At 40.3% G+C, this 27444-nt stretch overlaps 1 protein-coding gene across 1 annotated transcript in view; it reads right to left on the reverse strand.

Annotated features, from left to right (window-relative positions):
• The window catches only part of DNAH7 (dynein axonemal heavy chain 7), a 280274-nt gene that overhangs the window by 145523 nt on the left and 107307 nt on the right, over positions 1-27444 (reverse strand). The window contains exons 25-30 of the mRNA XM_008063530.1: positions 21653-21865; positions 18657-18755; positions 14476-14724; positions 10237-10386; positions 6552-6734; positions 6021-6197 (exon numbers count right to left, since the gene is read on the reverse strand). Coding sequence (XP_008061721.1) covers positions 6021-6197; positions 6552-6734; positions 10237-10386; positions 14476-14724; positions 18657-18755; positions 21653-21865 — 1071 coding nt within the window. The remainder of the gene's footprint in view (positions 1-6020; positions 6198-6551; positions 6735-10236; positions 10387-14475; positions 14725-18656; positions 18756-21652; positions 21866-27444) is intronic.

Genomic DNA, 27444 nt, shown 5'->3' on the forward strand with positions numbered 1-27444 from the left:
AGATTGCCTTAGGTAGGATGGACATCTTCACAATGTTGATTCTTCCAATCCATGAGCATGGGATATTTTTCCACTTGTTTGAAGGGGTGCTTTGATTTCTTTGAGCAGTGTTTTGTAATTTTCATTGTAAAGGTCTTTCATGTCTCTGGTTAGGAAGATGCCAAGGTATTTCATTTTTTGTGTGTCTATTGTGAAGGAAATTGTGTTTTTTATTTGGGTTTCTGTTTGTTTATTATTGGTGTAGAGAAATGCAATTGTCTTTTGTACATTTATTTTGTATCCTGAGACTTTGCCAAAGGCCTTTATCAATGTAAGGAGGCTTTTGACAGATTCTCTTGGGTTTTCAAGGTACACAATCATATCATCTGCAAAGAGAGATAACTTGACTTCCTCTTTTCCTATTTGGATACCCCTGATTGCCTCCTCTTCTCTGATTGCTCTAGCCAGGACTTCCAATACTATGTTGAACAGGAGTGGTGACAGTGGGCATCCTTGTCTAGTTCCAGTTTTCAGGGGAATTGGTTCCAACTTTTGTCCATTTAGGAGTATGCTGGCTGTGGGTTTCTCGTAGATGGCTTTTGCTATTTTGAGGTATGTTCCCCGTATGCCTAGATGTTCAAGGGTTTTTATCAAGAAGGGATGCTGGATTTTATCAAAAGCTTTTGCTGCATCTAATGATATGATCATGTGGCTTTTGTTTTGACATCTGTTGATGTATTTAATTACATTTATGGTTTTACGAATATTGAACCAGCCTTGCATCCCAGGAATGAAGCCTACTTGGTCATGGTGGATGATTTTTGAGATGTATTGCTGAATCCAGTTTGCTAGGATCTTGTTGAGAATTTTAGCATCTATGTTCATCAAAAGTATTGGCCTGTAATTCTCTTTCTTTGTTGAATCTTTACCTGGCTTGGGTATCAATGTGATGTTGGCTTCGTAAAATGATTTGGGGAGAGTTCCATCTTTTTCAATCGCCGGAATACCTTCAGTAGGATTGGTATCAGCTCCTCCTTAAATGTCTTGTAGAATTCTGCTGGAAAGCCATCTGGACCAGGGCTTTTTTTGTAGGAAGTTTTCTTATTATGTAGTCAATTTCCTTGATTGTTATTGGTCTATTTAGGGTCTCAATTTCTTCTTGTTCCAACCTAGGTAGGTTGTGTGATGTCAGAAAGTCTTCCATTTCCTTCTGGTTTTCAAGTTTGTTTCCATACAAGTGTACGTAGTAGTCTCTAATGATCTTTTGTATTTCTTCAGGGTCAGATGTGACTTCATCTTTTGTGTTTCTGATTGTGTTTATTTGGTTTTTTTTCTCATTTTTTCTTGGTCAGTTGAGCTAGGGGACCATCGATCTTGTTTATCCTTTCGAAGAACCAGCTTTTTGTTTCATTGATTTTTTGTATTATCTTTTTGTCTACTGTGTCCTGGATTTGGGCTTTTATTTTGGTGGTCTGGATTCTTCTGCTGAAATTACGGTTTTTGTGGTCTTGCTTTTCCAGCTTCTTTAGGTGGCTTGTTAGGTTGTGAATTTCGGTTCCTTTGATTTTCTTCATGTGTGTTTGTAGGGATATAAATTCCCCTCTTACTACAGTTTTCAGGGCATCCCAGAGATTTTGGTAAGATGTTTCTTCATTTTCATTTGTTTCCAGGTATCTTTTGATCTCTATTTTGATTTCATCATTGACCCAGGAGTTGTTTAGCATCATGCTGTTTAGTGTCCATGTCTTTGTGGGTTTTGGAGGGACTTTGTTGGTGTCAATGTTTATTTTTATTCCACTGTGGTCTGAGAAGGTACATGGTAGAATTTCAGTCCTTTTAAATTTGCTTATGCTTGATTTATGGCCGAATATGTGGTCGATCTTAGAATATGTTCCAGGTGGTGATGAGTAGAATGTGTATTCTGTGGTCTTTGGATGGAGTGTTCTGTAGGTATCAATTAAATCCATTTGGTCCAAAGTCATATTGAGGTTCTGGATGTCCTTATTGATTTTTTGTCCTGATGATCTGTCTAGGGTTGTGAGTGGGGTATTAAAGTCTCCAGTTATGATGGTGTTAGAGTCAATATCTTTCTTTAGTTTTCCTAGAAGTTGCTTTATGAAAGTTGGCGCACCTATGTTGGGTGCATATATGTTTAGGATAGATATTTCTGTTGATGGATTGAGCCTTTTATCATTATGTAGTGGCCTTCTGTATCTTTTTTGATTTTTAATAGCTTGAAAGGTATTTTGTCTGAACTTAAGATCGCTACTCCTCCTTTCTTTTGTATTCCGTTCGCCTGAAAGTTTGTTTCCCATCCTCTTACTTTGAGTCTGTGGGTGTCCTTTCTAGTGAGGTGAGTCTCTTGAAGGCAATAGATTTTTGCCTGATGATATTTTATCCATTTTGCCATTTTATGTCTTTTTAGTGGTGCATTTAGTCCATTCACATTTAGGCTAATAATTGAATTGCAAGAGTTGATCCCTGTCATAAGGTTCTTACAGAGTTGTTCCTGTTTCTTTGTTATCTTTCTTTGGGTTTTGGAGTTGGTTCATGTGTGTTTCTAATCTTTTGCCTGTACTCTTGTGAAGATTGCTGTTGTTCTTTTTTCTTTTTCTTCTGTGTTCAGTACTTTCTTAATTGTTTCTTGTAGAGGTGGTCTGGTGGCCGCAGGGTTCTTAGTGATTGGATATCTGGAAAAGATTTCAATTCTCCCTCACTAATGAAGCTTAGTTTGGCTGGGTAGGTTATTCTTGGTTGAAATTGTTTCTCTTTTAGAACTTTGAGATAGGGCTCCAGGCTCTCCTAGCCTGAAGATTCTTAGGTTTGGTCTCCTGAAGTGATCATTCATCTCTTGCAGGTTTGTTCTGTCTTTTGAGCTTCTTTTCTATGCTTTTGACAGTTTGGGTTAGTTCTGTGTTTTGGTCTTCGAGCTCTGAGATTCTTTCTTCTGCTTGGCTGATTCTGCTTTCCATGCTTATTAGTCTGTTATTCATTTCCATCACAGTATTCTTTACTGGTGTCATTTCTGACATCAGCTCCTTCCTATTTTCCTCTTGTCTCTCCTCAATTTTTAAAATTCTCTCCATTAATGTCTTGATGTCTGAGTTTGTTGCATGTAACCAGTCATTCTGGGGGCTCTTCATTGTTTGTGTTCCAGAATCTGTTTCCTCAGTGTCTGATCTCCCAGGGGTCTGTGTGAGACCTATATTCTTCTTTTGGTTTTTCTTCATTTGTGTGGTTTTCCCCCCTCCCTACTTTTTCCTTCCCTTCACGTCACCGTCTTTAATTCTGGTATTCAGGGGTAAAGGGATGGGTTTTACTTCTGTTTGTTCAATCTCCTATTCTTTATGTATGCCCTCTTACTTTGTTCACTTCTGGAGTTGCACTGTAGGTTGGGGGTGGTCCTTTTTGCAGTTTTGAGATTTACTTAAGGGGGGAGCTGTGATTCAAAATCTATCTGTAGGTCCTGGTATTCGCTGACAGGTGTGTGAATAATCTGGAACCCACTTCCCACTGCCTTGGAATCTGTCCGTGCTGTGGGGCTGTAGGTTTACTCCCTGAAATAAAATGTGGTTAGCAGAGGGGAGAGAATGGAGTAGACAGTGGGTTGAAGAGGGGGGTGGAGAGATAGAGGAGTAAGGGGGGAACCAAATGAGTGTGCCAACAAATAGAGAGAGAGGCCTATACTGAAACAGAAAAAAATAGACCACAGCTACAGACGAACCAATTCTCATACAAACAAAAATAAAACATATAGTGATGCTAACATACCAGCTATCCAACCACCTTATTAGTGTGCTGTTCCTCTATACAAAGATATGGTTTACAGAGAGAAGAAAAGAGAAGAAAAGGAAGAAGAAAAGAGAAAAAAAAGGAATAATACAGTAGGAATAGAATTAAGTCATTAAACTAACAGAATCAATGAAGCACACTCTGAGACATTTCATTTAAGTCCAATGGCCTTTCAGGTCTGATTTCTAGTTTTCTTTTCAAGCTGGTAAATTAGTTTGCAGTTAGGGTCAGTTGCCCCTGGTCTGCTGTGAAGGACAGTTCAGATCACCCTCGGTTCACCACTCTGGCCTATGTCTTTATCAAGCTTGTTTCTCCCGTTTCGGTGTTGTTACCTTGAATCGCCAGCAGGTGGTGCTGTCTCAACTGCTCGCCCCAGAGGGGGTGGGGCCGGACAGGAACGGCAGAGGCTGAAGATGGCAAGATGGCTGCCTGCCTCAGGGCAGACAGCAGGAGTCTTACGGCGGGCAGGACGCCTCAGTCACAGGAGAGGTGGCAGCGATCCCAGCAGATCTTCCCTGAAGGCGCTTCATGGACTGAAGTTGTGGATCCCCTCCAGCCCGGGTGGTGCGATGTGCTACCGGCGGCGGTGGCGGTGGCTGCAGCGGCTGCGCTGCAGTGGCTGTCCAGACCGCTGCGATGCCCCAGCGGTGGCAATGGCCGAGCTCCGTATGAAGAGCAGGCTGCGATGTAGGAGTCTGTAGCCCCCGGGGCGAGAGTCAGAGACCCAATTTTCCTTTGCAGAGGTTTTCACAGACTGGGTTGCCCCGTCGCCATCTTGCCGGAAGTCTTCGACTTTTTATTTTTTTTTTTGAGTTGGAGTCTCACTCTGTCACCCAGACTGGAGTGCAGTGGCCGCTCCCGGCCACCGCAGCCTTGACCTGCTGGGCTCCGGTGATCCTTCTGCCTCAGCCTTCCAAGTAGCTGGAACTACAGGTGTGCGCTACCATGCCCGGCTAATTTTTGATCTATGTAGAGATGAGGTCTCGCCAAGTTGCCCAGGCGGGTCTCGAACTCGCGGGCTCAGGCAATCCACTTACCTCAGCCTCCCAAAGGCACGGGATTACAGGCTGAGCCACCAAGCCCAGCTGGCTATGAGACATTTTAAAGGTGTGGGGTACAATTCAGGGTTAGGTATACAAATGTTCATTATGCAGGTACTCTGTTGATGAGGTATGCCCCCCCATCCCGGCAGATTCCCACTACTGCCAATCCCTTCTTGAAAGAGCAGTCTATATCCCCGTCTTGTCAGTATTGCCCAGATTCCTCACACGAGTTCCCTGAGAGCCCTTGTTTCTGCCCTAAGTCTCTCCCCATGGGCTTCCCAACTGTCAGAACCAAGGGACATATGCCAGTCTTTCCCATCCTGATGATTCCTCGTCACTTTGACAACACTGACACTCCCTTCTAACATGCCCCTCTTCCCTCTTCCCTCTCTTGTTTAGGTCACAGATGCACCTGAGACTCTGTCCTTTGCTCTTCTCCTTTCTTCTCTGGATTATTCCTTTAGGTCATCTACACTAACATGGTTTTAAACTCCACCTTCCAAATCTGTACCTTGAGGCCAACTTTCGCCTCGAACTCCTCCATTCAATCTTCAACAGCAGGAGAAACGTCAGCCCTGTTTCTCACATTTGTGCCAGAGCAAAGTCCTTCTAAAGCAGAAATGCAGTGTACCAGCTCTGATTCCAGATGGGGGGAGTCTGCACATCTCCCTGGTTTGGTGCTCCACCAGCTCTCAGGACCAGGTCTCCATGGACACTGTCTTTTCTCCCTTCTCACCACCCCTTCCACTCTCCAGTGTGTACTGAAAGAAGAAAGACAGCTTTGCCTGTTCTAGGACCTTGTTCCAATCTTCTACTGGGGCTGGCTTATCTTAGGAACTTTGGATGATAAAGAACATTGTAAACATGGAAATTATTTAAAATACAACAGCCCACCAGAAATAAAAAATAGTGTTTGGGGGTATTTTTACCCAGATAAGGCTATATGAGCCTTTGTGGTTTTCTATTTGAAAGAAAATATTAGCACCAATAATATTTTGTCAAACTCTAAGATGCTTTATTTAAAATATTTCTAGAGAATAATTGTGAATTGATATCTTTTTATTTTAATCAGAAAAATGTTTTTTCAGCCAAACTCGTTAAGAAATATTTTAATCTCTTTGTGATAAAAACAGACATTGAAATTGATATATAAAGCTAATTTGGGTTTTCTATTTTTTTTAATCTTAAAATTCCCACTCATCTTACCTTTGTATGCTTTCTAATGAATTCAACAGAAACAGGGACCATTCTGTCAAACAAGCCTATTATGAATTCCTTTTGAATCGTACTGACTGTCTCAGGCAGCAAGTTCACCCAGGATAGCATCAGCGGTCTCCAGCCCAGCATGTGGGGCTCCATGTAGATCATGCCACACCTGGAGACCTGGAAAGCCCAAGTGTTTACATCAAAGTGATGCCGATAAGATGTCTATGACTTACTTAGCATGCCAGCTCTTGCAACCTCCAGGAAAGCCTGGGGAAAAGCTAATTGCATACAATTTTATGGCTTCAGCTTTTATATATAACTTTACCGAAAAAGTCATGGACAAGGAAGAAGACACCTTGGCCATGGAATTTGCCAAGTGTGTCCACAGACATACTTGTCCTTTGGGAAGCACAGCTGGCTCTGAAAAAGAAATCTACTCACATTTTTCATTTAAAGTCACAGTTACTAAGTACATAAACACATGTATGGCATTTTACAATTAATAAAGAGATGTCAGCATGGAGTGCTCACGGTGGCGGGAGAGGCGACTTCTAAATCCATGGGCTCAAAGATGAGGTTCATCTGTGGTGACATCTGGATGATTTCCCCACTCATCAGGCACAGTTTCTTGTTGTCATCCAGCACGGTGTTCATGTTCTCAATCCATACCGCATCCACTGGCCCGTCGAACACCAGCCACTTCCTGTCTGGGCTCTATTATGCAAATGGTAAACAAAGGCACAATATAAGAATGGTCATGTAAGGAAGCAGTTTAATAATACTCTAAAATTTAAAAACATAACTCCTAAAATGAGTTCACCATGAACATGTCAAGGCACCCTTTGAATAAAGATTGCATTTGTATACAGTATCCTTGACATAAGAGACTCCATCTTAGAAAAAGACTCCATTTTAAAAGGCACCATGCCAACAGGAACCTCTATTGATGTCCTGCCTCGTCAATAGAGACCACACCAACCAGAAAGGACTTCACCAACATATTCCCTGTCAGCCCTCACCAGAAGACTCTATGGCCACAAGACAGGACTCCCCAGCTCAACACGCCATCTTCACAGACACCGTCTTGCCATGTCACCTGTGATCAACACCCAGTATCCTCCTCTGAAGGTTTCGCCCACATCAAAGACTTCCTCACAGGACACACTGATGTGCCACCATGCCGGCCCTGGGAAGTCTGTCTGCTCACTTCGCTTTTCCTGGAGGGTTTGCTAACCCCTTTTCCTATCTCTTTTTTCAGAATGTTAAATGTCACTTGTGGAAGTTTAATCTGTAATATGTATATGTTGATTGATCAACATACTATACTGCTGTTACAACCTGCAGCACCGACTGACTGTGGAGTGGCCTGAGCCTGTGTGCTGTGCCTCTGACCACCAAGTGGATGGGCAGAACCAAGCACTAAAGAAAATTGCCTCCTTGGGAGCTCCATGGAGTTTGTGGCTTTTATGATTAAATAAGCATCAAGAAAATGTGACTTTGTGCAAAGACAAGTGTGCTTGGACCTGGTAATCTCTGACCTTGCATTGCTCACAACACAGATTTACATGCATGTATGTGTATGTATATGTATGCGCATCACTAAAGAAGCCTAAGCTGTATATGCCAAGGACAAGATGGAAATTGCCGTGGCCTGCGTGGCTGCCTTGAGGGTCCTGAGAGAGAGCAGTGAGAGATTAAGAAAGACACAGACACAAAGACATAAAGAAAAGCTGAGGTCAGGTGGAACACTTTCCTCTGATGGAGGAGAAGTGACCCCAAACTAGCTCAGCATGTTTATTTTATAATCAAACACAAAGGAAGTCGGAAGGGATTCAAGGTCTGTGAGGAAGCCATCATGGAATTATATTGCTACCTAAAAGGCGAGCTGTTCCACAGTTATCTTGTTGTATCTAAGGCTTTATCTGTACTATGTGCACTCAGATATATGGGCATCTGAGACACCATTTCGTGTAGCAAGTTGCATCCCTCACAGCCTACCTTTGGCTAGGATGCAGAGCTTCCAAGCGACACCTTGCCTTTGCTTGGAGCCTTTACTCAAGGCCTGTTACAGTGACAGTGCTCGTCTGCTCCTCACATCACATCCGCTCCCAACAGGAAATAAAGCATTTTTTGGTAAGACTTACTCTTTTTCAGTGTTCTGAAGTAAAATATATACATGTTTTAGAAAGCAATGTAAGTGAAAAATATGATTGCCAGGAAAAATACATGACAGTTGATCCCCCTCTTAGGGAAGACCCCAACATATGTCCATCTCTTCTCCATGCCTGAGCAGGTTCTCCATGGAGTAGAGATGCTTGTAGGGGAGACGCTGGTCATTTTCATTCCAAGTGTCTGACTCTACACAGTAACGTGTTCATGCAGATTAATGACTAGGGTGTTAAGACACATTTTTTTCCTTCCCTCCACTGAATGAATTCACACAGACACATATACACACCTGCCTTGGCTGAACTATCTCATGATGGTGTGGGGCATTACAATCCATGTAACATTCAATCTCACAATGATATAATAACTGGGAAAAAAACTACACATTGTCCAAAATACAGTAAATCCTCAACAAATATGAAGAAGTAGCCAGGTGCTAGTTGGAGATTAACCCTCCTCTCAGACCTTACAAATCTGCCTTCTGTCTGCCCCAGTGATGCCTTGCTTCCCCTTCAGCACATGCGAGCTCCAGCTGTGCTGTTGAAGCATCTGAATCCCTCTCAACACATCCTCCATCCATGTGGCTAACGGCATGCATCTATGAGACGGCAGGTCTGTCTCAGGCTCAAGTCACCCATCCCACACTAAGGGGCCGGTATGGCGGTGTCGAGGGAGGAAGCAAGAAGAGCCAGACCTCGACAGCCACCCTGAGGTCAACTGTCCCTTGCGCTATGGGCTTCCCAAGCCCACTGGACATTACTTTGGAAAACATGCCATGTTGTGGTGAGGCCTCAGTCTCCATGGCCTGAAGGACTCCTGAAGGAGTCACCTGACTGTACTACTTAGATGCTGTGTACTTTGGGGGAACTTTCCCAAGACTCAACCTTTATGGGACACAGCTCCTGAGGACTGTAATGTAAGCATGCAGCTGGGGATAATGTAGAGCCATCCCATAGTCCTTATAGAGTGGGTTGTATAACCCTCCTATATGGGACTCCACAAATGATCTGACTGAGAGCGCACCTGCTGTGGTTAGGGCAACCTGAGCAGCTATACCAAGAGTTCCCGACCACGGTCTGTATCCAGTTTTATCCTCGAAATCTCTAGGAGAGCTTGACACTGGACAGGATTAGAGCTCTGCTCCTGACAAGATTAGAGCTCTGCACCAATACTTAGGTGACACACTGCCCAAGGTCATTCCACAAGAGCAGAGCTGGGAGTCCACATCGCTCTATTATCATACTGTCTCGTGGGGCATGGCCCGCTGGTCCGTACATGGAAAGGATGGCAGTTGGAATTAAGAATACACTTACAAAGGGAATGCTTTACTAAAGCAAACATCTCTGGCCTCGACCCCTTTCCTGCACCACTGGCCTTGACCAGCATCTCTCCTGCAAGTGTCTCCACGCCATGGGGAACCTGCTCAGACATGGAGAGCAGGTAGATATGCATTGGCCCATGGGGGTCTTCCCTGAGAAGGGGATAAGGCATCACATGGCAGCAGAAGCCAGGGCAGGCAGTGCCCACTTTCCCATCCCTGGCCATAGGGGACAGGGGGCACACCCCACCTTCTCTGCTTTCCATAGCAGCCATGCCCTTCCTAACACACAGCAGGGAAAGTGCTGGAACCCTAACACACCATTCTGAAAGGTATGCAGTCTCTGCTCTAAGTCCTGGCATTTGTTTAACAATAAGCAGGTGTGGCAAAGGCCCAGCGAGCAGGCAGAGGAAGGATGTAGCTGAACATCCAGAGGATCATTTTATTCATTGCTCTCATTCCGGATCATCACACCTGGGAGACAAGCATGGGAACTATTTTGCCCTGTCCTTTTCCCTGTCCTCTTTCTAAGGCAAAGGTGTTTGCTAGCGTGGTCTCTGGTATTTTTTGTAGGTGCCAATGTTTGTTTTCACAGAGATACTGCCAGACAATCAGTACTGTGCTCTAAACAAGTATCTTAAACTACAAATAGAATTGGTTTAACAGAAATTGGGTATAAGGAAATAACAGAACCTTTTAAAATACACAGGAAAAAGTGTCAGCACTTACCATAGAAGAAGCGAATGCTCTGAAACTGACAGCAAGGACTCCGTCAGACCATTCATGGGACACTAAGTCAAACTGTCCATACAGCTGACCCATGGTGACAGACTTAGGGTTCAAAACCGTTATTTGAACCTTGTTTTCTTCCATTAGCCCCTTAAGAGAAAAAAAGAAATCATTATTTTAACGAATACTGCCTTTATCCATATTTACACATGGTTGTATATATAGGAAATCCTAAGGAGTCTACAAAGAAACTATCAGATGTAGGAGTGACTTTAATAAGGCTCCAGCATACAAGGACAATGTTACAGCATAAACATCAATTATATTTTTCTACATAATGCTAATGAACGATTGAAAAATAAAAATTTTAAAATACCATTCACAATAGTATTTAAAAGTTCATAAAATATTTAGGAAGAAATTAGCAAATGTTACCCAAAATCTATAAATCTTAAACTACTAAACAAGAGCTGAGAAATTATTTTGCAAAGGGACAGATCATAAATAATATAGAATTTGCAGATTTCTTTTATTTACTTTTTATTTATTTATTTATTTATTATAAAGATGTGGGGTACAATTCAGGGTTAGGTATATAAACATTGATCATGCAGGTATCCTTGTTGATGAAGTATGCCCCTCCCTCCCCTAGCAGTTTCCCTCAACTGCCAGTCCCATCCCCCCTCCCGACAGTTTTCCACTATGATTTGTAGGTTTCATATGGTCTATCACATATTCTTTTCTGTTTTTCTTTCTTTTTTTTAATTTTTAAAATGTTGACACTATTCTAGGTCTGTGGATATTACAAAAATAGGCTTTGGGCTGAATGTGACCCATGGGCTATAATTTGCTGACCCCTGCCACAAAACATTCTCTGAGAGAAAATAAAAAGATCTAAATATAGAGAAATATGTATTTTTTTGTGGAGTGAAAAAGTTAATAGTGGTAAATTGTCTATTTCAGCCAGAACCCTTGTTAAACCCAAATTTCAGAATCTGAGAGACCAACAAAGAGCCAGCTCTGATGCAAACACACAAGGGTCTTTATTCAGGCTCGAGTCTGGGCTCACGCCCGAAGCAGCAGCTTCAGGGACGAGAGCCCCGATCCAGCATGGCAAGCAGTTTTTATACATCATTACAGAGAAGGGGAAAGAACTTTAAACTTGTTTTTACATGATAGGTTAATTTCTCCTAATGGGTACGGGGGCACTTGGGATTGGTCTGCTCCGCTCAGCTACCTGTGATTGATGGGGGAGCTGCTAAATGAGCAGAGTGGAATGTCAGATAAGCTAGGTTTAGCAAGCAGACAGGCTAAGCAAAGGAATGTCCAGGAGGGGTTTATTACTTGACATTCACATACTGCTAGCAGCAGTTGCGGAAGCAATCGGTTATTTTATGAGACAAACAAAAATTAAACTTAACAAAATTCTAAGTACAAACACTGCAAACAAATACAGTGAACGTGGGGTAGGAATTCATATAGTAATAGTTCTCTTAGAGTGTTTTTTTTTTTTTTATCTCTTGGGTCTCTCACCCTGAAAGCTGGTCTATGTCATTTTTTAAAAAGTTAATAGAGTCTTTTTTTGTTTTGTTTTGGGTTTTTTGAATAGTTTTAAGTTTACAGAAAATTTGAGCAGAAAGTACAGAGACTTGGACCAGTTGCTGTGGTTCACACCTGTAATCCCAGCACTTTGGAGGCTGAGGCACTCTTGAGGCCAGGAATTCAAGAAAGTACAGAGATTCTCATATGCTTTCTCTGTCATCCATTACAGGTTTTGTTAGTATCTTAAGTTGGTGTGGTACATTGCTATGACTGATGAATTGATATTGGTACATTATTTCTAACTGAATATCATATTAGGGGTTCATGCTCTATGTCACGCAATTCTATAAATTTTGCCAAATGTGTAATGTCATGTACTTACCATTATAGTCTCATCAGAACACTTCACTACCCTAAAAGTCTCCTGTGCCCCACCTGTTCACAGTCATTTATTGTATGTATATACAACAATATGACAGGCTCAACCCTTCCCAACACTGCCTACAAGCTGCCACCCCAGAGCTTGGAACACAAACTGCCAAACTGAGAAAAAAAGACACGAGAATACAATTATTAAACAATAAAACAAGTTAAAGAGCTTTATTTTCTTTCTGTACCCAGGAAGAGGATTAAAAACATAACTTGCTAAATTCAGAAGATGGGAAACCTCTATCATCTTCTTGCTCAGTTTGAAGGTTGCTGCACCGTAGCACCTGTAGTTCCAGCTACTTGGAAGGCTGAGGCAGGAGGATCACCTGAGCCCAGCAGGTTGAGGCTGCGGTGGTCCTGAGCGTGCCACTGCACTCCAGCTTGGGCAACTGAGTGAGACTCCAACTCAAAACAAAACAAATATGCATATCCCAAATGCAGCCAGGTCAGTGTGGAGCTATGACTTGTTAGCAGTGGTGAAGAAAGCCTGTTCCTATTATGTGATCACAGTGTCACTCTCAGAACTCCCTTGCCACGAGCCACTTGGACCTCACAAGTGAACCAGAATGCCTGCTCATCACCTCATCTTCTTTCACGCTTCTAGCAGTGCCAGGTTTAGTCCTTTTAGAGACTCTTTTTTAATAGAAAAATAATTACTTCATAAAACAATAAAGCAGCAAAACATGAAAAACACAAACAAACAAAAAACAAACAAAGAAAGGCAGGAAGGTAAGGAGGAAGGGTGAAAAAATGAGAGAAAACAGAGAAGTGAAGCAAAGAAAGAAAACAGCATAAAAGAACAAAAGCAGAAGCAGCAGATGACAGAAATAAGCAGCATGTTGGTTTATATGATAATGCATATAAGTTAATTTAAATTCCCCTTTGAAAAAATAAATGCCATCGACCCGGAGAAAATAAAAGTCAAGCCATTTACTCTCTATAAATGGTAAATCACAGCGACACCAAGGATCCAATTAAACACGTGGGTAAATATGTTCATACAGGCAAGGCGCAGTGGCTCAAACCTGTAATCCCAGCACTTTGGGAGGCCGAGACGGAGGACTGCCTGAACTCAGGGGTTTAAGACCAGCCTGGGCAACTAGGTGAGACCCCCGTCTCTACAATAAATCAAAAAATAAGTTGGGCATGGTAGCACACACCTGTAGTTCCAGCTACTTGGAAGGCTGAGGCAGAAGGATCTCCTGAGCCCAGCAGATTGAGGCTGTGGTAGTCCTGAGCATGCCACTGCACTCCAGCCTGGGCAACAGAGTGAGATTCCAACTCAAAACAAAACAAATATGCATATGCAGCAAGAAATAAGGGGTAGCAATATTGAAATTGGGCAAAGTGGATCCAAAGCAAGCAACAGAACAAGTAAATAACATTATATTGGTTGAAAGGGTGCAGACACAGTGATCACAAATCTCAAATATGATACAAATGTTGAAGTACATGAAGTAAATCTATTTGTAATACAAGAAGAGGTAAAAAAAAAAAAAAGAAATGCACTATTGGTTGGAGAATTTAAAGGAGCCTCATTCCTTTAGTATACCAAAGTAGAATCTTGAATAATATGATACACACACATTCTAATTCAATACCACTAGTAGCCAATGACAGAAGTTGGCATTACAAACCTAACTACCCATAAAATTAAAAAATACTCTCCTAAAAGTACTAAAGAAAACCCTTCAGAACTTCAGATTTTTCTGTGTTTTCAGACCTTTTCTGTGAACATGTATTACCTTTATAATTACAAAAAGAAAATAAATAAAAAGTTGAAAGGCAAATTCATGGCATACCATTACATGCTGAATGTCTTACTTGATTCATTTTACTTTTCTAATTTTATTTTTTCTGTGACTCATTTTCTCATGATCTTAAGTTACCATATTGAAAGTATTTTTTAAAATGACTGTAATACTCTATGTTGTGTGAAGCTGATTATAAATAAATTCACTAATGACACACTTGGGCATGGTGTGGTGGTTCATGCCTGTCATCTAAGCACTTTGGAAGGTTGAAGCAGGAGAATTGCTTGACCCTAGGAGTTCAAGACCAGTCTAGGAAGTTAGTAAGACACTGTCTCTACAAAAAAAATTAGCTGGGTGTGGTGGTGTGTGCCTGTAGTCCCAGCTACTTGGGTGGCTGAGGTGGGAGGATGACCTGAGCCCAAGAAGTTGAGGCTGCAGTGAACTGTTAGCATGCCACGGCACTCCAGCCTGGGTGACAGAGTGAGACCCCCAATTCAAAATATAACACACTTGCCTTTTCACATATATCATTTAGAGCTCCAGCTAAGACACGATATGCACTGGTCTTTCCTCCAAATGGTTCTCCAACAATCATAAAACCATGACGCACAATCATCATTTCATAGATTTGAAGAATCTTCTCAGAAAAGAATGAGGTCATTTGCAAATTCATAGAGGCACAATTGTCTTTGATCGCTTCCAGCAAATCATTGTAATCTGGTTTTGGTAATTTCACCCCAGGAAACAAATCCGAAGTAATTCCCTGATAACAGATGATTTGGAGGGTTTACATTTTATATATTTATATTAAATACACATATTTAGTATTGATGGAAATAGAGCCATTAGGCAGCAATATTTCAACAGTGTTTTTAACAGCCTTAGAGAGGCACAAATGACACACACAAGTTGCGTTTTAAAGTGTAAGATTTGGTAAGTGGAACCATCACAACAACCAAGATAACAAACATACCTGTCACCCTCAAGAGGTTTCTCGAAGCCTTTGGTAGCCCTTCTCTCCTCTCCTTACTGCCTCCTGCTTCCATCCCATCCTACCACTGATCTGTTTTCAGTTCCTATTTTTACTTGCATTGTCTAGAATTTAATATAAATGAAATCATGCAGCATACTTTTTCCTCTGGCTTCTTCCACATGGCATAAATATTTTGAGTGAGACTCTGACTAAAACAAATAGGCAAAAGATCTGAACAGAAATTTCTCAAAAGAAGACATACAAATGGCCAAGAAGTATATGAAAAGATGTTCAACATCACTAAACATCAGAGCAATGATGCAAATCAAAGATATCATCTCACCCAAGTTAAAATGGCTTTTCCAAAAAGACAGGTAATAATGCTGGCGAGAATGTGGAGAAAAGGGAACCTTTGTCCACTGTTGGTGGGCATGTAAATCACTATACAGCCACAGTGAAGAACAGAATGGAGCTTCCTCAGAAAACTAAAACTAGTACTATCACATGACCACTGCTGGGTATATATCCAAAAGAAAGGAAATCATATATTAAAGAGGTACCTGCACTCCCCATGTTTAATGCAGCACCATTCACGATAGCCAAGACATAGAATCAACCTAAGTGCCCTCGATGAATGAATGGATAAAAAAAGTGACGTATATATACAATGAAGTAGTATTCAGTCATTTGCAAGAATGAAATCCCGTCATTAGCAGCAACATGGATGGAACTGGAGATCATTATGTTATTTCAAACAAGTCAGGCACAGAAAGACAAATATTACATGTTCATACTCATGTGGAAGCTGAAAAAGCAGATCTCCTGAAGACAGAGAAAAGACTGGCGAGGCCAGGAATGGGAGGGAGTTGGTTAACAGGTACAAAAATATCATTTGACAGAAGAAATAAGACCTAGTGTTTGACAAATCAGCAGGGTGACTACACTTTACAATAATCGATTGTACATTTCAAAATAGCTAGAATGTGTTCAGTATAAAGTAAACACTAACACTGAAGGTAATGTATATCCCAAATACACAATTTGATCTTTACAAACATTATGAATGTATTAAATTATCACAAGCATGTACCCCCAAAATATGTACATTTGTTATGCATCAGCAAAAGAGAACCACAAGTAAAAAAATTGAAAAGGTAGAGGCTTAACACTGATTTCCGGGCTTAGTATAAAGATAGTTTTGTGCTGGTGTGTGAAGATAACAAATGTATCAACAAAGAAGAGTGGGTGGTATAGAAATAGAACCACACATATATAAGCAGCTAATTCTCAACAAGATGCAAAGGCAATTCAATGGAGAAAAGAATCTTTCAGCAAATGATGCTAGGACATCTAGCCAGGACAAAATAATCAACTTCAATCCATACCTCAAACATATATAAAAATCCATTCAAAAGTATTTTAGTGAATAAATGTAGTGGGTTGAATAGTGTCCCCCAAAATTTCGCATCCACCCAGAACCTCAGAAGATGACCTTAAGTGAAAACAGGGTCTTTGCGATATAACTAGTAAAGATGAGGTCACACTGGAGTAGGGTGGACCCAAGCCCAGTGCCTGAGTCTGTGTAAGAGAAAGGAGAGAGAGATTCAGACACAGAGACACATGAGAGAAGGCTACGTGACAGCGGAGGCAGAGACTGGAGTGCAGCAGTGATAAGTCAAGGAACTGATAGAGTCCCCAGCAGCCATGCGAGTAAGGAATAGGTAAGGAAGAAGCCTTCCCTAGAGCCTTCAGAGACAGAGCACAATCTCCCAGTGCTCTGATTCCAGATTCCTAGCTTCTAGAACGTGAAAAAATAAATGTGTGTTGCCTTACACCCCAAGTTTGTGGTACTTTATTGTAGCAATCCTAGGAAACAACTACAATCATACAATGCATGTTTGGGAAAAACTATAATTTCATATTTAATGTGTTTGAATACATGAAGTTAATTGCAAGGTCTAAGGAATGCACCTTGGTAAATTGGCTGTTTTATAAGTAGTATCACAACTTACATGAGAAATATGACTACTCTTTTTATTCTGAAGATAAAGGTGCCATTTCAGGAATGCCTAATGTAAAGGCACATACTCAAGTTATACTTTAAAATTTATGAGTTACCAATTTAATTGCACCTACATTTAATACTTAAATGCTTTTATTGAGAAATTTATCCCAGTTCATCAAAGCAACAAAGTCCCTTGGGGCAAAGGAGAGAAAAAGGCAGTGAAGTCAAGTGTAGCCTGTATGGTCAGATTTCTTGTTCCCTATGTACTCACCATAAACACAAGTTGTTTATCACCTTTGTGTCCCTGTCACACAATCTATAAAACAGGGATCATGATGGGCCCTGCCCCACTGAGTTGTTTGAAGCATTAAATAAATTACCATTTATAAAACACTTAAAATAGCACCTGGTCCATGTACTGGGCATAGTGTTTGCAAAATAAAACAAACATCTCTTTTCAGATTGTTCAAATGGCTTATGCACACTCTGAGAGAAGCGGCAACCCTAGGACATACTTGGTGTTTAGTGGCTCTCCCAAGACCAGTACGTCTCCTACCTACACTCTCCTGCCAGCTAAAGAGTCAGAAATACACAGAGCTATCTTTCTGTTCATCACTGTGAAAAAGGTTTGTGGTCATCTGGGAGTGGGGGAAATGATGTCAAATGTCCTGCTTTGCATGGGACATTCTTGCTCAAGGAATTGCCTCAACTGGAAATGTAGTGTGTTGCTCCACTTGAGAAACACTGCTCAATACACGTTCACTGAATGAATATCCAATGCATGGAAATACATCTAGTGAGGTATATTTCGATATTCTGAAAACAAATACAGGCTTTACTCCTGGAAAATCCATCCAGTACACTGGTTCTAAGAAAACAGAGCACTTCAGGGAGAAAGTGTGAATCCTCTCCGTGTTGATTTGCTCTGTATAATATCTACACTGCTGATTCTATATACCAAGGACAGCTTCCTTCAAAACCGGGGAACACAGTTGCTAGAACAGTTAAATGACACCTCTGCTCCCTTTTCCATGTCAACACTTGCAGCCCAACTGCCTGTCTCCCAAGATGGTGGAGCAAGTACATCTCACACTGAGAAGGAACCCCCTGCCCTCAAGCTCCTTCACCTGGTACAGGAAGAGGAAAAGAATGATACCGAATGAAATGACAGAAACAGTTAATGTCTGTCTAATACTTCCTCTAAGTTACTCATAATGTAAAATATCACAAGATTGTTAAATTTAGTTTTTATGTTAAATTATCCTGAAAAACAACTTCATAAAAGTCATGCATTCTTTTAAGGAAATTGAGCGTACTTATTTATTTTATTTATTCAGTCATCAATTGAACAAACATTTACCAAGTACTGTTTCTATCCTGGGCTAGGGATTCAGTGATGTGTTACACAAATTACTTTTTTTTTTAATAAAGCCTATATTCTAGTAGAATTTATAAGCAAAAATTTTGTAATTTTTCTGTGTTTATTATATTATGCAGTAAAAAAGAATACAAGAGTACTCCTTTAAAATCCTAAGTTGTTGAAAGTCATCCAAAGCAACAAAGCCAGTTAAACACATCTCAAATAGAACATGGAATGATCTATGTTCCTCTGTACAATGTCATTGTTCTCCACAGCTAAGAAGTTTTGCAGACTCGGGCATTTGATAAATACAGTATTATAAGAGTTTTGATTCATTGGAATAAAAAGTGTTCTTACCTCAAAGAGTGGTAAATCATGGGATAAAAATTTTGGCAGATTTACATCAATGATGGATCTAAATAGCAGAATTTCTTCATTTTCATTTGGATATTTCAGCTAAAAGAAAACACATTCATGATGACATCTGCATCTGCCAATGCACCCCTCCTCTGTGTTCACACACACCAAATCCTATGGCCAAGTTAAACAGATGCAAAGCTGTTGCTCTTATTTCTCTTCATTTTATTGGATGGTTGTTACTTTTATAAACTGACACTTACATGTGCTAAATTTTTTTTTGTATGTTTATCTTATTTATTTATTTATTTTTTAATTTATTTTTTATTATGATGTTGTGGGGTACAGTTAAGGGTTAGGTATACAATTACCTTTCATTCAGGCACCCTGTTGATATGAGGTGTTTCCCCGTTCCCAGACAGATATTTGCTACTGTTAATCCCATCTCCCTCCCTCCCCCCCCAATAGTTTCCCAGTACTGTCAGTCATTTTCTTATAGTATTGCATTGGATGTTTAAGGTCCATTATATGAGTGAGAACATATGATACTCGGATCTTTGTTTCTGTGAGAGGTCACTCAGTATTATAGACTCTAGTTCCATCTAGGTTGCTGCGAAATTCATGATTTTGTTCTTTTTTATGACTGCGTAGTATTCCATCGTGTATATGTACCACATTTTTTTAATCCAGTCCTCTTTTGACGGGCAGCATGGTTGTTTCCAGGTTCTTACTGGTTTATAATAAACACCTGAACTAAGTACTTCTCACAGCTATTGCTGTAGAGAGCCACTGCTCATGAATTTAGCATAGGTGGGAGCTGCCATTGCCCGAGTGTTGAGTAGAGCTTGCTTGTTATGGTTAAGACCAGCAGTGGGTTGGTCAAGTGAAACTTATCAAAAGTGGACAATCATTTTGAAAAAATACATCTAAATGTAAAATATATAAACATTCACTCATGTGCCCACATTTTGATACCAAGTCACATCAATAATGCATCACCTTCTCTATTTCATTTAGCTGTGTTCTGCTTTGCTTTGTTTTGTTTTTTTCTAAAGGAGATAATACTCTTCAAAGATACTTGTAAGACAGTTTAAGTGTATCATCCTTATACATTTTAAAGTTTTCTTTCAGTTGTATACTCTTCTTATCCATGTCTAATCAAAGCCAAAATGTTATTAGCATTTCATCCTGACTGAATCTTTCTTAAACATGAACTAGTTCTCCTGTTTATGCTTGCCTATGGTCAGTTGCCCTATCATGCAATTAAGTGACACAGTAACAGGAGCATTCCCAACAGGCTTCCAGAAGGCTGAAGAACAAGCAAACTGGTTCTGGGTAAGGCAGACAGCTCATCTGGCAGAAGCTGGAGCAGAAGCTAGGGCAGGCGACGCTGCTGGCTGCATGCTCAGTACTCCACAGGCTCAGTACCCCGTGTGTTCAGTAACTCAGTGTTAGCAAGTTCCACAGAGAGAGTTGAGAGGGCTGATTCACCCTTTAAATCAGTTTAGTAAAAGATATTTAAGAAAATTTATACTAGAGTTTAAAACATTCCAAAGCATACTAAAAATCTGAATTCGAAACTTGCTTTCTCATACTCATATCACATTCACATAATTAACAAAAATCTAAACTCAAAATTCTTTCCCCCAACTCAATATTTTACCCAACATTTCACCCAAAAGTTTCTCCCACCACCATGCACTTAAGTTTCCAGAATCCTCTCCCTTTGCTCTAGAATCTTCCCACTTAATAAACGCCAGGCTCCTACTTAACTGGCTTCGGCCTTACAGAGTGTGTGATGCCCAGCAGTCAGAGTCAGGCACTGAGTCTCCAGAGCCTCCAAGACCAGAGCTATTCCTGCTCTGGTCTGAATTTTATCTTTGGATCAATCTAACTACACATAAATTATGAAGTGTCAGAAGTCGCTTTTGCTATTTGAAAGGCTATTATTTTGAAGTAAATGTTTAAATTGTTTTTTGATATTTGAAAAAAAAACTTCACAATATGCAGGCCAGAGCAGTCACCAATTCTAAATTAGCTTTTGACAAAGAATGATAGGGTTCATTTGCAGGATCCATTTTCTGCACAACTTTAATAGCTCAATTTGAGAGTTGAGATTCCAGTGATGAAATGTATGAGACAATGCATTATCTTTCCCTTATCTGACCACAATGTCATCCTGACATGCTGTTAATGCAAGTTGTTGCTTCTAGTCACTCTTGTTTATTGAGAAAAAACAATGACTTAAAGCTATGTTAGGCTAATATGAAATAGAATACCACCACTATATATTAGAATCCTTGATAATATTATTATAGAAAATAAAAATGCAAACCATTGTCCTTAATCATGGAGGATATATTTTAAAATTTGTATTCTACAAATCATGAATGTGAAAATTTTGCAAACTCCAAGGTCACATTTTGCATTATTCTATTAACTATAGCCTTTCTTGCTTTAAAAAACTAATACACAGTTCTATTTCAAGGTTCCATAATGAAAAGTTTACCAAGTTTTAAAGTATTTGGATTTTACATATATAGAATTATGATTTAGACCATTATAACCACAAGCATAATACTGCAATTCTGTCACTGTGAACCCATAGCTGGCTGCAATTGTGTAATTTATTACATGACAATGTTTAGAGGCTTTTGTATGTATTTATTAATCATTCTCATACTTATTTCCTTTAATGCTATATATATGTATATAGACTGAAAGCCTTCAAAACATTTTTATTCCTAGGCAGAGCCCAGCTTCATATACTAATTTATGGAACAGAATAAAAATCACTAAGAATTGCATGTATAAGTTCTTATAAATCATTATAAAAGTTTCTTTTTCATATGTACAAAATAATAATTTTTTAGTTCAATAATTGATTTTTTTCCCAATCACTTAATAAAACCAACCAGTTATTGGGCCTCAAAGACAAGCAGTCCTGAAAATTGCCAATGGAAAATGACAACGTAGGAAACATATGCGTCCTCTACCTTCAGATTCCCAGCTGCTGTGAGCACTGACTTCACAGCTCTCATTCCATAGTCATAGTGATGTTGCGATGACAGCTGCTCTGAACACAAGCGATACGTAGCAACAATTTTCACTGACAGTGGCCGAGCGGTGACAAACCCGCAGGAGTACAGGACTATCTCAGCAATCATGGCGTAGTCGGGCACCATCATGGCTACTGTCCGGAAGAGAGCCTGTGGGTGCATAGAAAGGGTGCTTTTAAAAGGGTCACCATACAATAAACCAGGATAAATACCATGTGTTCTCACTCATGGGTGAAACCGTAATAGTCGATCTCATAGGAGAGAGCTGAGTAGTGGTACCAGAGGCTGGGAGGGGCTGGGTGAGTGGGAAGAGGTTGTTGCATAGATACAAAATCACAGGGAGACAGAAGGAATAAGTCCCAGTGTCCTCCAGCACTGCAGGGTGACTGGAGTTAACAATAAATTATTCTATATTTTGAAATAGCTAAAAGTGAGGATTTTGAATGCTCCCAACACAAAGAAATGACAATTGTTTGAGGTGATAGATATGCTATTATCCTGATGTGATCATTATACATTGTATTTGCATATCAAAATATCACTCTCTATTCCATAAATATATACAATTATTATGTGTCAATTAAGAATAACTTTAAAAGGCAGAAAAATGTATAAATAAACAGATTAGGAAACAAAAAGAAAAGAAAAAGGGCCATCTAAAGACAATTCTATTTGTAAACTCCTAAGAAAAAAGTAATAACAAAATAAAATAAAGACAATCCTCTTCATTTAGTAACATACTATAGCTATATAATTTTTCTACAATAGTATTACATTTTAATGTTCAAATCATACAGATAAAAAACTGTTTACCAAATTGATTTCCTGTTATGGTTAATATATCACTAGCTTTGTGTATCAATTCTTTCCTAAGTGTTAAATTCCAATCATGTTACATTCTTTGTGGGAACAACATGCTGCAGGGAACAGAACCTCAGACTGCAGGATGCTTGAGAGTTAGGCCTCTACCTGGGTTGCTGGGCCTTTACCCAGGCTGCCGGGCCACCACCCAGGCTGCCGGGGCTCCACCAGGGCTGCCAGACCTCTCACTTGGGTTGCCCAGGCCCCTGCTGGGAAGCAGCTTCACAGAGGCTCTCCATAGGCTGACTCAAATGTATAATCTGGACTAATGAGGTAACCCCTAAGAACAAGATGACGTGAGATAAATGGTCTTTCTTGAGATATTCTTAATCCTTCTGAGTCTGCAGTCACCATGTCAATCTTCAGCAAGCATGATAAAGGAAAGAAAACTGGAAATAGGCATAGATCATTATCATTAGACAAAAATCGATTTTTCATATTGTAAAGATAACTTTTTCTTATGTTATTTTAAATATTGAAGGACACATAAATATTATGGGATGGTAAGTAAATAGAAAACAAGATAGATTTTAAAATAATAAGACAAATAAGGTGTAGAATAGTTGTATGTCTCAGGACTCACTTTAATAGTTCATATATTAAAACATGACTTTCTTGTACTAAAGAAGAAAAACAATAATATTCTGGGGGGCGGGAAAGAAGCTTTTATACCGAATGACAATCGTATCTAGACAGTTTCTAAATACCTTCTGAGAATTCATTGAATTGCCAAAAAGCACAAGGTAGACAGAAAATAGGAACATCTTGCCTAAGTGATCTATTATGATTCTTCTAAGTTGACAGCAAATAAAAGATTTGCATCAAGTCATATCCTTCCAATGTGTTATGTTAATTACTAATTAGAGGCCTTAGTACTCCTATTTATCAGTTAGGTCACCATTAAAGAATGGAAAAAATAACACGTTTTTAAAATGTAGCTTGAGCAAATGACTTGGAATGCAATTAACTTGCAGGTGTTGCAGCCACCACACACATGAGGAAGGAGGGAGGCTAGTGGCACATCCATTTGAGGGTAGCTTCTCAATGACTACTTTTTTAATGACTAAAAGAGAGAATGAGTTAACAAATCAGTCAGCTGGTCAACAGCTAGGCAAGGGTGACACAATCTTCCTACAAGAGTACAAATCACTACTAGTTGAAGTGACCATCCAGCACTGTGTGTTGTAGCTTTCCTTCTGAGCACACCAGATATTTCACAAATGTCTGTTCACATTCTCAGCAACACGGCCGTAGAACACAAAGAAGCAGACACACTCATGACTAGGGTCACAAAACACAGAATGAGGTAAAGATGTGTCAAGAGGTCATCTTGATGTTCCATTTAAAAGGAATCCTTCATCAAAAAATCAAAGATTGCTACCTATTTATCACAGTGAAAAGCATTCTGATCAAAGTAATTTTTAAGCTTAAACCAGTGATTCTCAAACAGTGTGTGTGACATACTGATATAATATAGTTTGATTTTGGATGTGTCAGAAATAATTTGTTAGTAATAGGAGTAAGTTTGAATTTAGTGCTTTGTAAAAAAAAAAAAAAAGTTATATTAGATTCTACCTTAACCAATGACATACTTTTTTGAGTGTGAAAACAAAGAGGGTACAGATCCAGGTGACATGTCGGATCGTAAATAAATTCTAGCACGTGTAATCAGTATGAGCATAATCCTTCATGCTTATCTCAGCAGAAATAAAGGATGGAGAATAGCTGTCCCATCGCATCTGCCCTACTGGTAGGACGTCTGCCTGCTTCCTGGGTTACGCCTTCAGAGGACTGCATCTTTGGGTAATCACAAATTCAAGCAATAGCTTCTTACTCCTTCCTTCCTTCCTTCCTTCCTTCCTTCCTTCCTTCCTTCCTTCCTTCCTTCCTTCCTTCCTTCCTGCCTTCCTTCCTTCCTTCCTTCCTTCCTTTCTTCCTTCCAAATCTCACGCACACTCATGGCCACCCCAGCGTTGATCCTTCCGCCTCAGTCTTTCAAGTAGCCAGAACAACAGGCACGTGCTTCCACACCTCGTTAATTTTTTTTTTTATTATTGTAGAGAAAAGGTCTCACAAATTGCCCAGGCTGATCTCGAACCCAGAGACTCAGGTAATCAAGTCGCCTCGGTCTCCCAAAGTGCTGGGATTACAGGCTGAGCCACTGAACCTGACCCTTACCATTTCCTTCTAAGAAACTGGAAAGAGATTTCATAAATACTTTGATCTGTTCAGGAATAAGCCTGATTTTAGTTGAATGAAATGGTGGATTCAAGGTCTACTTTGCTTTTCTCCCTCAATACCATGGCAGTGTTTCCTCCTACATATTCGCTGGAAAGCTAGGTACCAAGCTTTTGGCTTTGTGACACTGGGAGCTCTAGAATATACCTATTTTACCATTTAACTCTTCTGAAATGGTCGTCGAGTACTGGTTCTTCAGAACAGGTTCAACCTAAAATACAGCTTCGCTAAGGTGGAGATGTACTTAGGAAATGGCTTTATTACATAGGTTCTATCTGGACTCTTTCTACATAATAAGATACATATCAGTTACTAAAGGGCATGTGATCTTCCCAATATGAAAATTTACAGAGGAAATGCACATAGCCTTGACTCTTATCATCTACTTGTAGATCATAAAATATCTGAAGGAGAAAGGAAGGAGGGAGAATTTTTGAAAACACGTCCTTCGAAGGGAGCTGTTGTTATGCTGCTAGTCACCACAATCCCCCTTCCTACCAAGTCTAGTGTGAGTTTGGTAGGTGTCCTTGCACGTGGGGAGATGTGGATTGGTGACTGGCTCATGTCTGAAGAAGGGAAAGTGGACAAGGGATTCATGAGATGGTCATGATAAGAAGGGCCTGTCTGGAGCCTTTGAAAGTCCTGCCCCTCATGTCTCCTGGTGGAGGGAGGGCTCTCAGCAGTGGAGTGGAAGTAGATTGGCCACTGGAGATCCAGGCAGAGAGAAGGGAATGACAACGGGAGAAAGAGAGTCTGACATTCAAGCCTTGGGAGTTACCAGTGGAGACACCTGACAGAGTCCCAAGGAACTCACAGACATCTGCATGTTGGACCCTGCTGTGAGCCCCAGCAGGTCCATGTCTGAGTTGCATGGCTGTTCACTGCTAGTGCAAAGGATAAGAATGATACATTGGGCCAGAAGGCGGTGTTTGCCAGAACACTCGAGAGAGAAAACAGCATATGGAAAAGCAGGGATGGGCAGAGGCTGGTGAGGCCTGCGTGACAGGCAGATGCGTGATTCCACGCGTTTCCTTGGGAGGCATAGACATAACTGGGTCCTGACGTCAAGTCTTTCACAGATCGTACTAAGAAAGTTGAACTTTATTCTATAGGCAGAAAGGAGCCCAACAGTTTTTTTTTAAGGCGGGCAAGTATATTACTGGAGTTCCTTGAATAGATAACACCTGTAGCACAGCAGTGGGGAATGAATCATAGTGATTTCGGTGGGGCAGAGATTGAGGACATGACACATGAGCTATTGTCATAAGACACACAGGAGAAGGCAGAAGGGGTGACAGCAAGGAGTGGCTGTGGACCAGATGGGCACAGTAGGGATTGCAAGACTGTGGAATTGAATCCCTGGGCTTTGGTGACTGAACCACCAGAGGAAGAGAGGGAGGTTTCGAGGATGATTCTGAAGACAGCTAATGATACTTGCTGGGCTCCATCAGCCTTTTATTATTGTCTTTCTAGGAATCCATAGGTCTTTCAGAAGTGTCAGGTATTTCCACATGTACTCGAAAACAGACTTTCTGTAGCAGCTCTAAGCGAGAAGACAGCTTGACAGGATGGACTACAAGAGCTATCAGAATTCAAGAGCAGCCCTTGGCCTATTATAGAAGGAAAATACATCACAACAAGAGCTACCAGGTAAACACCTTGGTACTGCTTCAACATGCACAGTAAATAACAACATGGGAAAGCTGCATAGAGCATCACAGGGCATGAACAGAGTCAACCAACAATGGTTCCCAGCCTTTAAAGACAAGCTACTCACAGGTTCTTTGCCTTTTCTGCCATCACAAATATTTATGTATTCAGATTGATCCTACTGAATAAAAGAATAACATAAGCGAACAAATAAAAAACTGCTACCACCAAAAAGGTTTCCAAAAGAAAATCCTAATGAAAAGTTGCAAAATGCTTCTTAGATAAAAGAGGATTTACCAGTTTTCATTTGTAAATCAAGCCTTCTTTCACTAAGGCAAATTATTAAAACATCTGATCTAACCTATAAAAGAACATGAAACGGAAACACAAGAATACTTGGACAGCAATTTGTCATATTAAAAGTCTTTTTGGTGAAAAAGAAAACCTGCTCATTTAACCTGAGAAGCTGTCAGTCTAAACATGTGAAGTTGGAAGGAACATAGGAAGGAGTCAGCAGACTTGGTGTTGAACTCATAATTACCCTGCATTATTGCTCAGTGCTGTTCTCTACACACATGCCATAAATATGCAATTCACCAGAAAGGATATAAAACAGCTAACAAAAACATAGGGAAAATGCCACATTTCACTAATGATCAAAGCAGTTTGGTTTTTTTTGTTTTTTAAGTGAAGGATTGGTCAGCTCAACTAGGAAAGTATTCTGTCATTTTTTTCTCCTTCCCCCCCCAAAAAAAAATTAGTGCTGGGTATAAATGAAAATGATATGGGATGTAAATTGCTTCAACTTGTTTGGAAGGCAATTTAGCCACACAGCTCTTGGTTCTATGACTACCTAAAGACATGTTTAAAATAAATAAAAGTCAAAATTGACCTTCCATATGACCCTGCAATCCCCCTACTGGGAATATACCCTGAAGAACACAAATCACTCTATAAAAAAGATACCTGCACACGTATGT

This window comes from Carlito syrichta, unplaced genomic scaffold, assembly GCF_000164805.1.
Source record: "Carlito syrichta isolate Samal-C Ts95f unplaced genomic scaffold, Tarsius_syrichta-2.0.1 Scaffold306906, whole genome shotgun sequence".
NCBI classification, from domain to species: domain Eukaryota; kingdom Metazoa; phylum Chordata; class Mammalia; order Primates; family Tarsiidae; genus Carlito; species Carlito syrichta.